At 34.1% G+C, this 12,201-nt stretch overlaps 1 protein-coding gene across 1 annotated transcript; it reads right to left on the reverse strand.

Moving 5' to 3' along the window:
* Window positions 1–3,811: 3,811 nt before the first annotated feature.
* LOC112518121 (putative E3 ubiquitin-protein ligase XBAT31) lies at window positions 3,812–7,094 on the reverse strand. The gene is made up of 8 exons (XM_025125699.1): window positions 6,815–7,094; window positions 6,609–6,671; window positions 6,400–6,471; window positions 6,173–6,294; window positions 5,928–6,068; window positions 5,619–5,726; window positions 5,245–5,506; window positions 3,812–4,514 (listed from the first exon to the last, which is right to left on the reverse strand). The coding sequence occupies exons 1-8, from the start codon at window positions 6,992–6,994 to the stop codon at window positions 4,134–4,136; spliced, it is 1,329 nt and encodes a 442-aa protein (XP_024981467.1). The 5' UTR covers window positions 6,995–7,094; the 3' UTR covers window positions 3,812–4,133.
* Between the last annotated feature and the right edge of the window lie 5,107 nt (window positions 7,095–12,201).

The raw sequence follows: 12,201 nt of genomic DNA on the forward strand, positions 1-12,201 counted from the left end.
ACTATTTTACCACTTTAACTAATTGTACAAGTCATAAGAATGTATCCAACATGTTTTATAAAAGTTCAAGAAGTTATTTAACATGTTTTGGATTGTTCAAGGACTTATTTGTTCCAAAAATTGTCCAATGAGTTATTTAACATTTTTTAGAATGTCCAAGGACTTATTTGTTCCAAAAATTGTYCAAGGACTTATTTAACATATTTTGGAATGTCCAATGACTTATTTGTTCCAAAAAATTGTCCAATGACTTATTTAACATGTTTTGAAATGTCCAAAGACTTATTTGTTCCAAAAAAAAAGTTTAAGGACTTAATCATTTCAAACAAGAAAGTCCATTTATTTTTATTATACTTTTTCCTTTAAATTAATATTCGTATTTTCTAAGGGGGAAAAAGACCGAAAACCCATATTTGAATATTTGATTATTTACTGTTTGATGTTTGAAATCTTATTAAATATTCAAACTTGGAAATTTTGAATTATTTTAGATATATTATAATATTTTTAAAATAAAATATTAAAAGTTAAAATTTCTAAAAATAATTACATTCAACTCCAATAATTTGCTCCAACTTATTTTCTAAAAAGATCTCCAAAATGAAGAAAGTATGAGAAAGAAGGGTTTTTTCTTTAAATATGGAGATAATCTCAAAAATGATTACTAAGTAAGACTACCGACGCAAAACTTCGAAAACAAATATTTAAGGAGAAAGATAATATTAATAAATGAATAAAATATTAAAATATTATTATTAGTGTTGAATTTGAGGATTCTATGAACATAATCTTTTAAAAAAAATTAATCAAAAAAACCGTTGGACCGTTCAAATCGGCCGAAATCAAGTCAAACCGGACCGTTTTTTATGGTTTGAACGGTCTGGTGGTTTAATTTGGTTTGGAAAATAGTAAAATCGAGCGATCATGTACGATCTGCGGTCTGGAACCTTTTTAGGTAATTTGGACCAAACCGACCGCCATATATATATATATATATATATAATTATTTATTTTAATATTAGCAAGTTCAACTTTTTTAACTTATGTGCTATGACTCAAATATATCCCTAAATTCAACATAAAGTCTAACATTTAACATAATCAAAATGGTATTTAATCTAAAACCATAAATTATATATGTTTTTTTAAATATAATATTTAAAGTCCATTAAAGGCCCAAACCTTTTAAACCGGTCAGACCAGACCGCATTTTCATGGTCTGGTTTAACCGGTCTAGACACTTGATGTCAAACTGTTCGGTTTGAAAATTTTATAAACCGTCATTACGGTTTAGTTTGTGGTCTAAGAGGTTAAACCATCCAAACCGGACCGCGAACACCCCTAAATTTAACTTTTGTTTTAGTTTTTTATTTTGAGAAAAGTAAAAATGGTAGAAATGGAAAGCAAATTGGGACCCATAGATGGTCAAAATTGATGTATGTAGCGCACAGAATTACGCAACTCTTCAACAAACCATTAGGTAATCTTGCTCTCATACAACCAACCAACATGAACATCGGACCCCACCTTCAACCATTTTTTCTCTATTATTTTTATTTAATATTATCATCGAAATCTTCTATCTACTTTCATTTTAATAATTATATAATTAAATCCGTCACCGTTTGACTCAAATTTTACAAAAAAAAAAATCAAAGTCAAGTTCAAGTAACGATTCTTCCACGAGCAGTTACAAAATCCGTGTCCAACTCGTAAGATGGAGACGAAATTAAAAGCCTAAAATATTTAGGCCTGACACAATAACTCATGATACATACATACAGTGATGGGTTGAGGGGACGATTGAAGTCGATGACCACAAGAAAACAAAATCATTTAATTTTCAAAGAGAGTGACTCGTCAACGAAAATATATACCCTTTTATGTTCGGATATCTTGAAAAAGTTAGTTTTTTTGTATAACGATTTTAATCCAAATTTACCAAGGGGGTGTTTGATTAGAGGTATTAAGCAGTAATTAATAAGATTGAAAATAAAAGAAATTGTTTGGTTTTATATAATATAGTAGAACCATTCCCCTCGAAAGTTTATTTTCATTCCAGGTTTAACTGGTGGGAATGAAAATTTAATCTTATTTTCATTCCTTGTCATTTTCATTTTCGTTTTGCTGTTTGAACCAAACGGCCCTTAATTTATCTACCTATGAACACTTGCAAACATTAAAGGGAGGACAAGAAATGAAGGTTGAAGAAATGTTCAGGGATCATTTATGTAATTTGTTATTTTTTCTTCTTCTAGATATTTGGCCCCTTGATTATACATATACGACACTTAACACCCTTTCACGGTAGGATAAAATGACATAGTTACCCTTGATACAACAGTGATATGAAGGTTAAATCATCGTAAAATTCTTTCTAAAATATGATTAGTGAACGTTTGACTAAACAATATGAATGATGATAACTTTATAGGTGTATAGATTTTTGACAGAAGAAACCATATGTGATATTACATGGTTTTACGTGTACGTGCCATTAATAAAATAGCTCTTGGGACCCAATGCCAAATAAAATCCGTCTTCTAGTATGAGATGTCACGAATATAATACATCCATATAAAAACACCCGACATAAAAACAAAACTGTATATATTCATCTAATTAATAGCATTAACTCGAATGCTATAAAAACGTACACCTTCACAGTTTCCAATGTCATCATTACCATCATGGAAACTGGAAGTTGAAAACGCTTTAACAACCTGAACAAAATAACCATGTGGAAGATATACTACATGAAATAGATGGTTCTATCTGGTTCTCGAAACATTTGCAGTTCTTATACCCCTATGTGTGTGTATGTGTATGTGTCTACAGATACTGTATGAACATACATGTCGTCTTTGGCCACCTGTTCAAAATACATGTCGACAGAGAGGTGTTCGATTTGAAAAAGGATGGGAAGTGAGGGGCGTGAAGAAGCAATAAAACCAAACCCCACAAAGGCTTGGCAATCCACCCCCACCAGCCAAATGAAAGTTACAATTTGGTCCCCACACTATGTGACCCAATCTCAGTTGTCTTCATACATAATAGGCATGAATACACGATGGTACAACAAATTATTGAAAACCAACAGACAAGGATCACATGACCAACCACCAACCACACACTTGTACCTTAACTAAGATCCTATGTAATTAAACCAATACATTTCACTTCTATCTTATACAAGGGTGGTGTCTGATTGGTTTGAGCTTGGTTCCAAAGGTCAAAAGTATCAGGAAGTCTCAGGTTCAAATACAAAGAGGAATAAAAATGCTCTTGTGACCACGGAGGTTCAAATGCGGTGACTCCGGGCTATCTGCAAAGCAGGTGATCGTCCTGGGATTAGTCGACTCGCATAGCGAGTTGGATATCTAGGTTGATAAAAAAAAAATTACATTACACAATATCCATTTTCCTGCTTTTTGGTACTCATATTTAACACTCACAAACAACCCATAAACTAACTTATTTTTTGAGCTTACTGATTTTTTTTGTATCCATGAGTTTCCAAACCAGTTTACGTGGAAGACCACAAATGGTCTGGATTCATTGTAGGTGAACTTTCATGGCTAAAAAGGGTTTTAACACCTGAATTATAACCCCAAAAATTTGAGATTTTCACTACATCCAACTCAACTTAACCTATCGGATTAGGTACAGATCAGATTTTTGGAAAATTACTTCATTTGATAAATTATGGCCCTTTATATTATTTTATTTTATCAAACATTACTAATTAACAACTAACAGCTAACTTATCAGTTAGTTTGTCAAACATAACCGTTGTCCGGTGCACCAAACATTTAAGTAACAAATAACAAATATCTTGAATAATGTAGGAATTACATGGATGAATTTTGAATTTTGTAGCCTTGGAAAGAAGTAAAAACATATTACTTTTTAAACAAGTAACTGCTTCTTGAAGCTCAAGTAACACAACAAATAGCACTCACCATCCCAAACTTGCAAAAACCTCCCCTTCCTTTTGCTTATTCCCCCAGAAATCCAAAACAAGAACCAGATTTGAAGAGATCTTCTCTATACACATGATGCCCAATTGGGCCCAGACCATTCTTCAACCAATCCTTCCTTTCCAACTTTCCGATTTTTCGCGATCCTCTTTTTCACGGTTTATCGATACGTCCGTTATCAAGAGACACCCGACCTGAACTACGACCCACCATTTTCCCAAAGGACAATCCCCTGAAGCTGCTGCTTCCTTCGCTCAGATTCAGAGACCTTCTTGATTTCCGCTGCTTAGGAGACGAATAAAGATCGAGTTCTTGATCAGCGGCGTTGATTTTGACCTTCACGACGGTTAGTCGGGCTATGTTGCTTCGGCAAAACGGGCAGATGGGTGCGGTTAGGGATGCAGTTGTCGGGTTTGGCTTGTTGTGACAGCACAACGCTAGTGTGCATTGAGCACACATTTGGTGGCCACAATCTTGGACCTCAATCGCGCATAGTTGGTCAAAACATATGCAACATAACTGCGAGTCGCTGGCCTGCAAATAACTTGAGTATGTTAATTACTCCCATCCTGAAACAATCAGCTATTTGAACTCAACTATTAAAGATACTAACCAAACTAAAGGAACCGAGTATATCCCACACAGATATAGGGTCTAAGGTAGGATGTATGCAGACTTTGTTTCTATCCTATCCCAGGAGATAGAGACGCTATTCCGGTAAAGATAACAGGTTCCTTAAAATAGTCCAAGTATAATGTAAACATATGTTGTCTAAAGTCAAAAATAATATCTATGGATCAAAGTCAAAAGTCAATCAACTATGACCAATTCAACCTATAACAATCCAAAGTTTTTGTATTTATCTATAGCTTTCCATTCTTGTAAAGATAACAGTTAAAAAAATCCACATCTCTAACATCCCAGAGGAGACTAGAACTGGCGACCTATGGGAAGAGCCCGACCTTTATTTGGCAGTTGAGCTAGCCCTCAAAGTTTTATTGTTTTGTCTTCTTTTTTTGGTAACCATGGGTGTCTAAGACCAGCTTGAGCACCTCGACTAATCCAATCAGGCTCTGAAGATAACAGGTAGGAAAATCCATAGTGGCCCTGAGGAGGCTTGAACTGGCGACCTATGAGGACGAGCCCCAAGGCCTGGCCTTTATTTGCCGATTGAATTTAGCTGACCTTGAAGGCCTTCTACATATATATCTTGGTCCCTTGTTCTTGACCATTTAAGTAAAGATCGTAAAACTTAATTACGTACCTCAGAGATGTCATCATCTGAGGCGGTGACATCAGAATGGGATGGAGATGGCATCGAGTACCCCGTGCCCTTTAAAATGGTTTTCTCCCTTTCCCTATTGACCTCCATCAGAGCCTGCTCTAATAAAGCTTTTGCATCTTGATTAAGCTCACTAATGAACTTTAATGGTGATGGCCACACTAGAGGCTCCGCGGATGAAGGGTTTAGCAAGGCCGCACACGCGCCATTTTTGTGTTTTAAAGCAACGGCGTATGGGATTCTCCTGTTTTCAATTGAAACAATCCGGAACCAGCAAATTAGGACTAATCTTGACGCATTTCTTTTAATGCTAGTAATCAAGATTACCAAGCGGTTTAAAAACAATTAATGATTACCCTGATGCATCTCTATTTAGTCGATCAGCACCCCATGCTAACAATTCTCGGATGCAATCAATTGAACCCCCTCTTGCAGCCAAATGAAGCGGAGTGCTACCAGGAAGACTGCAAATATAGATTGTTTAGTCAAGGAAAAATGAAGTAATCACACAAACTGGGAACCAACTGTTTCATGTATTATTCATTATGAATAACCCTAAATATTCAAGATATCATGCATTTTCCTGATGAATATTCATTATGAATAATACATGAATAGTTGGTTCTCGGGTTCTCAAAATATTTATTTCTAAAAAGGATTAGTACCCATATCCTCCGGTGGAGGCACACACAAGAGCACCGTTGTCTAGGAGTATATGAACACATTCTGGACGTCTTTGGCGAGAGGCCAAGTGCAACGGTGTTGCCCCTTTACCGTCTCTTATATTCACAAATCGGGAAAAACCCCTGAAATCCCCAATTTTAATTTACAGAAATTATAAGTCTTCATTCAGGAAAAAAGATTAGTTTGCTTGTAATAATGAATCTAAAGGGAAAGATGAGATACCCACCAAGAAACCGCAACATGGGAGGTTCGAGCAGAGGAAAGAATGGTCTGCAGACAATCTGAATGGCCATAATAAGCAGCATAGTGTAAACATGTCCTTCCATTTAATGAATCAAACATCAAAATCTGAAAATTTAGAACAATTTCATCATCAATTTCTACTTTTTTTTTAACAAATATATGTGTGATTGAGGATGATGAATGTGTTAAAAGGAAAAAAGTATGGCATACATTAGCCCCAGCTTGAATGAGCTTTTCAACACAAGTGATCTTCCCGTGCATTGCAGCTAACATCAGCGGAGTCTGATACCCATGAATCAAATCGCACAAAATCAGTAAAGTTTTTAACAGGATCATCAACAGAACTTCCCATTTATTTGATCAAGGAAGGAACATACAAAAAGTTAGAGAAACTTCTAATCAATCGATGACAAACTGACCTGTTTATGACGATTCAAAGAATCAGGATTGACTGATGGATTCTCCAAAAGCATAGAAACCATCTGAATGAAATTGAAATGAAATCCCAGATAGTATAAGAAACAAACAAACAAAAGCAAAAGCACCCATCAATCAAATCGATCAAATATCACAAAGAAGATACCAAAATTTGAACAGAGAAATGAAGAAATCAAATACTACGAACCTCGATCTGGCCATTAGCAGCAGCTATGTGAAGAGCAGAATGGCGATCATAAACCGTAGTTTGTTGAATGAGAGATGGATCTCGGTCCAAAACAGTCTTGACAATCTCTAAATCCCCAAACTGAACGGCCGTGAATAAACCATGGTCATCCCGTATTCTGCAACTAAGACCCTGACCCATCTTAACGTTTTCCGTTTAGGGTATGTAAGACCGGCGGCGGGGTTCCACCGGAATGATGTAGAACCACCAAGAGATGAGTTGGGTTGGTGACTTGGTGGTGGTGAATGAAGAAAGTGTGAAATGGCGTCATATTTAAGTAGAGGAGGAGATAGGCGGAGGAAGGTGGCGGACGGGCAGATAGGAAGGAGTAAACGTCTGACAACGGGCAGGTGTCAGTAGTTTACGGGCAGTTTAGAGATTCCAAATATGTGTAGTGGGTCCGTGTCTGCGATAAATCAAAATACTTTCAACCAACAAAGTTACCGCTTCGTATTTATTCACCAAAATGCATTATTTTATTTTATTTTATTTTTGTTTGATATTAAATTTTATTGAAAGATTTGAAATCGCAATTTTGAATTTTTTTTGTTTAATTTTTTATTGAAAGATTTGAAATCGCAATTTTGAATTTTTTATGTTTAATTTGTAGAAATTGAAATAAGATTGAATTTCGTTTTTTATAAATATTAAATAATTTATAAAAATATAACATAAAAAGTTATAAAATTAATTAAATGTCTTTATATTAATTAATTAATTATTATAAAACAAATAATTTTAAAATATTATAACAAGTAAATCTTATAAAATCAGACAAAAACTAATGAACCAAAAACAAATTTAGTGTATTCCAGCATAAATTAAGGTTTAGAAATGTAAAATATATGGAGACCTTCGGTTGTTTAAGAGATAGAACTGTTGATTCTGGTAAGACCCTCGACTCATAGTCAACTTGATAGGTCTACACTAAATTGTTCAATAAGAAGACTCATGTAGTTCATGATTCAATATATCTGTTTTTGTTTCCCACATGTTCCCTATTGCACTTAAACTTAGGAGACATTTTGTTGTTTGTCTCTCATATTTTTGAATCCTGTATCTGGTTGTCGGCTCTTTTCTTGTGATCATAAGAGGTGTTTTCGTCATTCTCGCTTCCTCTTTCAAATTGACATGGTTGTCTCTTTGTTCCACTTCCTTTTGTCACCTATTCTCGTTTTTTTATTCACTGACCCCAAATAGCCCTCGCTGACTCAACCTACATTTGTGCAAATAAGCATATTTAGATCCTCATATGTGTGCCCTCTTTTAGCCATTCACCATTAGTTCACCATATATGATTGTTTAGCACTTTGAAATCCCAATCTTCTGTATTATCACCTTTGACTCATGTGCCCTTGATCTTACACCCCTTTTCGCCTAAACCTCACCATATGTGCCTCTCGAGTAGTTGAATAAAGACCATAATCCCCGCTTATGCTCAACTACTACCAACCCCCCCCCCCCTTCCTTACCCGTTGTCCTATCAACTTGATCAGTTGATCTCATCTAGACGTGACTATCAGATTGTTTGTATGGCTCAGCACTATCCAACTTCATGTCTTTGATCATCTGCCTATTGTTTTTTACTACAACTACCTTCTATGCTCGGTTTCAAGACCTCCATTGAATGTGCTTTTAAACTTTTTTATGTTCCTTTTTGTTTATTGTGGATTTAGAATCAACGTTTTTCCTGTTTTGTTAGAAATTTATTTATTTGCTTTTAGTTTGAGATGATGGTGGCATTTCCTCCTTTTGCTTTTATTTTTCAATTGTACATCATCTTGATTGATTTTCTATTTTATTGAAACCTTTGTCTTTTTTTTTCTTCTAAAAAGTCATAAACTTTAATTTTTTAGCCTTTTCATATCATCAATATAATTAAAGAGTAAATTACAAGATTGGTCCCTGGATATTTGTTAAAGTTGCGAGTTTAGTTCAAAACTGTTTTGGATAAATTTCTTTAATACTTGCAAACCAAAAAAATTTATTTCATATCAATCAAAGATCTTAAGAGTATAAAAAATGCATATAGGTTCCCTTGGGTTGGGTTGGGTTGGGTTGGGTTGGGTTTGGTATATAAACGAGAGTGAACAGGACATGATTGGATAGCTGAGAGTGGGGTAGGCAGGTACAAGATTTGTGGAAAGTTTAGGGTTTCGGTTTAACATGGGTAGTTTAATCATTCATTAAACTTTTTCAATAGATAGGATGTATTTTGTCACAGACAATCTTGTATCTATCAAATTAATGTCGAGTCAAACGTGGAACAATAAGTTTTTGTTCTGTTATGTCCCGTGTATCAAAGGACCCTTAAAGGTATTTATCATCTGCAACCTCTCTCCATCTTCTTTGGAAAACCCTATATGTATTACACATGGAAGCTTTAACTAGAAGACCTAGTTTGACTATAGTTAGTAGTAGTATAGATTAGTTAGATTTGTAGAACAGAAGAAGAGCGTGACTTTCTACCAGTTCTAAGTGGCAGGATCAACCAAAGAAAGTAGGTCCCCTCTTACTTCTCATGCGAGCAGCTTTGGGGCTTGCTCGAAATCTGTCAAATACAGACAACTCTCTAGGAACTTAGCTGAGCTTCGGGCTAAGTTATGGACGAGAGGCTAGGTACGATTTTCATATTTTTCCAACCTGAAATTATCTTTTTCATTTTTTTTAGTTTAATGCTTTTATTCAGTGGACCTGGTTATGGCAAGAACTTATTGAATCCATCATTTTGGCTCATATAATAAATTAAAAGTTACTTCTACTACCCAACTGAGAGCCTTAAGCATTTCCCCTCCTTAGTATAATGGAGCAGCAGGTTCGACATCTATTACAAAATCATTAATGACTTGTAGTAGTTGTTTATTTACCTCTTAATAGTTCTATTAAGAGACGATGTCTGAATTATTAAGAGATGAATTTTGTTTAACAAACAAAAAAAACTTACCTCTTGATGGTTCTAAAACTCTCTGCATGATTTTGTATCTTGAATCTCCTTTAACTATTTAGCACACTAATTTCATTGTAAACAATTCAAATAATTATATTTCATTTTGCACTATATTATAAGAGTCTCTTAATCATTCTGTATCAAACAATTCAACAACTGACAAACAACCCCTAAAGTTGTTAATAGATTTTTATCGATGTAAACCACTTACGGTTAGAACTGTAACTACAAAAAAGATGAGAGACTAAATTTGTAACTTGAATATAGGTCTAGGGATGAAAGTTCATGATTTTGTATAAAATTAATTAATTAATTTGTACGGATTACTTTAATTATATTTATTTAATGAAAATTAAAAATATAATTATTAAAATAAAACGGCAGGCTAATCCATCATAACCTTGAACCTGGACTTGTATGCAACACGCTTAGCACTTATAATTAATTAATGATCGGTGTACCATGCTCTATTGGAGGTGATTATTTTAATATATTAACAATTTTATTTTAAATTATTAATGAGGTGATTATTTTATTATAATCTTCTTATAAAATTATTGGTACTAATTTTTTTAATCCTAAAAATATTTTTTAATTTGAATTTATTTCATAGATTTTTTATTCATAAGTGTTATAATCTCGTGTCTTTCTTCTTATTATGGTTTATTTTGTCGGTCATTTGTTTTTTGCTTCTTCAATTTTTAGATGTAAATATGATGTTGCGATGTTAATAAAGTTTTCGTTACCAATGATTTGACTTTTTTGTATTGATGATGGATATGTTACATGTTGTCAATAAATGACTGATAGGAACTTAGATCGATAGCAGTCTGATACCATAATACGGTTCAGAATGTCTAGAAACAATCAATCGAACATTGGTCATATTGAATCGAAATTCATCGAGTAAAAATTGAAACCCAGGGTTCGAATTCATAGGTTGGGGAATAGTCATGCTTCACATTTATAGAACTACTATCCATACTCATTGGCAATACTACAAATGAGATTTTTCCTGAATTACGAAACTTACAGTAAAACAATTTAAATTAGGCATGATGCACGTATCAGTCTATGTTGAGCTAACATCGAGCAGACGCTTACCATTTCCAGTACCCCTCATTAAAGTCCATCATCTTTTCAATCTCCCTATCACACAAGGCAAGTTCCCCTTTCGAGCTCTCTCTCTCTCTCTCTCTTTCTCTCTCTATTTCTTATTCGATTTTCGTTCTACATCTAAACTTATACCTTACAGTTAATGTTCTTGATGGAACTCGATATGGATCAATAGATGCTCGATGGATTATGTTTTGCGTTTTTTATTGAAATTTGTTTTGTTTTATGCATAATTTGAACTTACTATTTCCAACAATGCAACATTTCGTCAGTACGTCACCTACAGGGGTAGTGATATAATGAACACAATCAAATTGAAATTCTGAGATTTGAGATTGATAAAAAGGCCAGTGACCTCTCTCTTTTCATCGATTCGTCACCCCGAATCACAATTCTTGGGTGTCATATTGTACCGACAATTTAAATCATACGATACATAAATGAATTTGAACCTGAAAATGATGTCCACCAAGTTGTCTAAACAAAAAAAAATGTCATTAAAGTGGATTCAAAATGTTTAAAAAACAAACGTAATATATTCTAGTAAGAAGATTGTCAATTGAACCTCTACTATAAACATTTTTATCGTACAATTTTCACGGTCATGCCATAGGGTGTACTAATATGAGATTGCGAACAGACCACCAAAACTTTTGAGGCCCTAGAACTTTTTTGAGCCCAATTATATATTTTTTAGCCGAATTATATATATATATATAGAGAGAGAGAGAGAGAGAGAGAGAGAGAGATGGAGGTTCAACGGAAAACCCTAAAAAATGAAAAACTAAATAATAAACTAACAATTATTAGATTAAAAAATCAAAGGTCCAAATTAGAATGATAAATTTGTAAATAAATAGAAGGTATGGTTATTTAAGTAAGGGGCCGTTTACCAAATGCTTACGTGGGTAAGTGTTTGTCAAGTCATATTACCTTATCGGATAAATATGAAAAGTACCAAGAATCTTACCCGGTAAGAACGAAAGCAAGTACCAAGAGTTTTACCGGGTAAGTGATGACGACGACTCTTACCACGGTTATCACTTATCGGGTAAATTGTTGCATATGATACTATTTTGGTGGACTACAATCTTACCCAAAAAGTAAATAACAGTGTTGAATTGTACGGATAAATGCTTACCAGGTAAGTGTTTAGGTAAACGGCCCCTAAGATTTTAATTAGATTTGAGGGTATAATTGGAAAAGAAAAACATAATTAAATTTTTTCTTTTATTTAATTTCCAATACACTTGGAATTAATTATCTCTCCACCTCAATCGTAATC

Source organism: Cynara cardunculus, assembly GCF_001531365.2.
Source record: "Cynara cardunculus var. scolymus isolate 2C chromosome LG 9, CcrdV1, whole genome shotgun sequence".
Classification (NCBI taxonomy): Eukaryota; Viridiplantae; Streptophyta; class Magnoliopsida; order Asterales; family Asteraceae; genus Cynara; species Cynara cardunculus.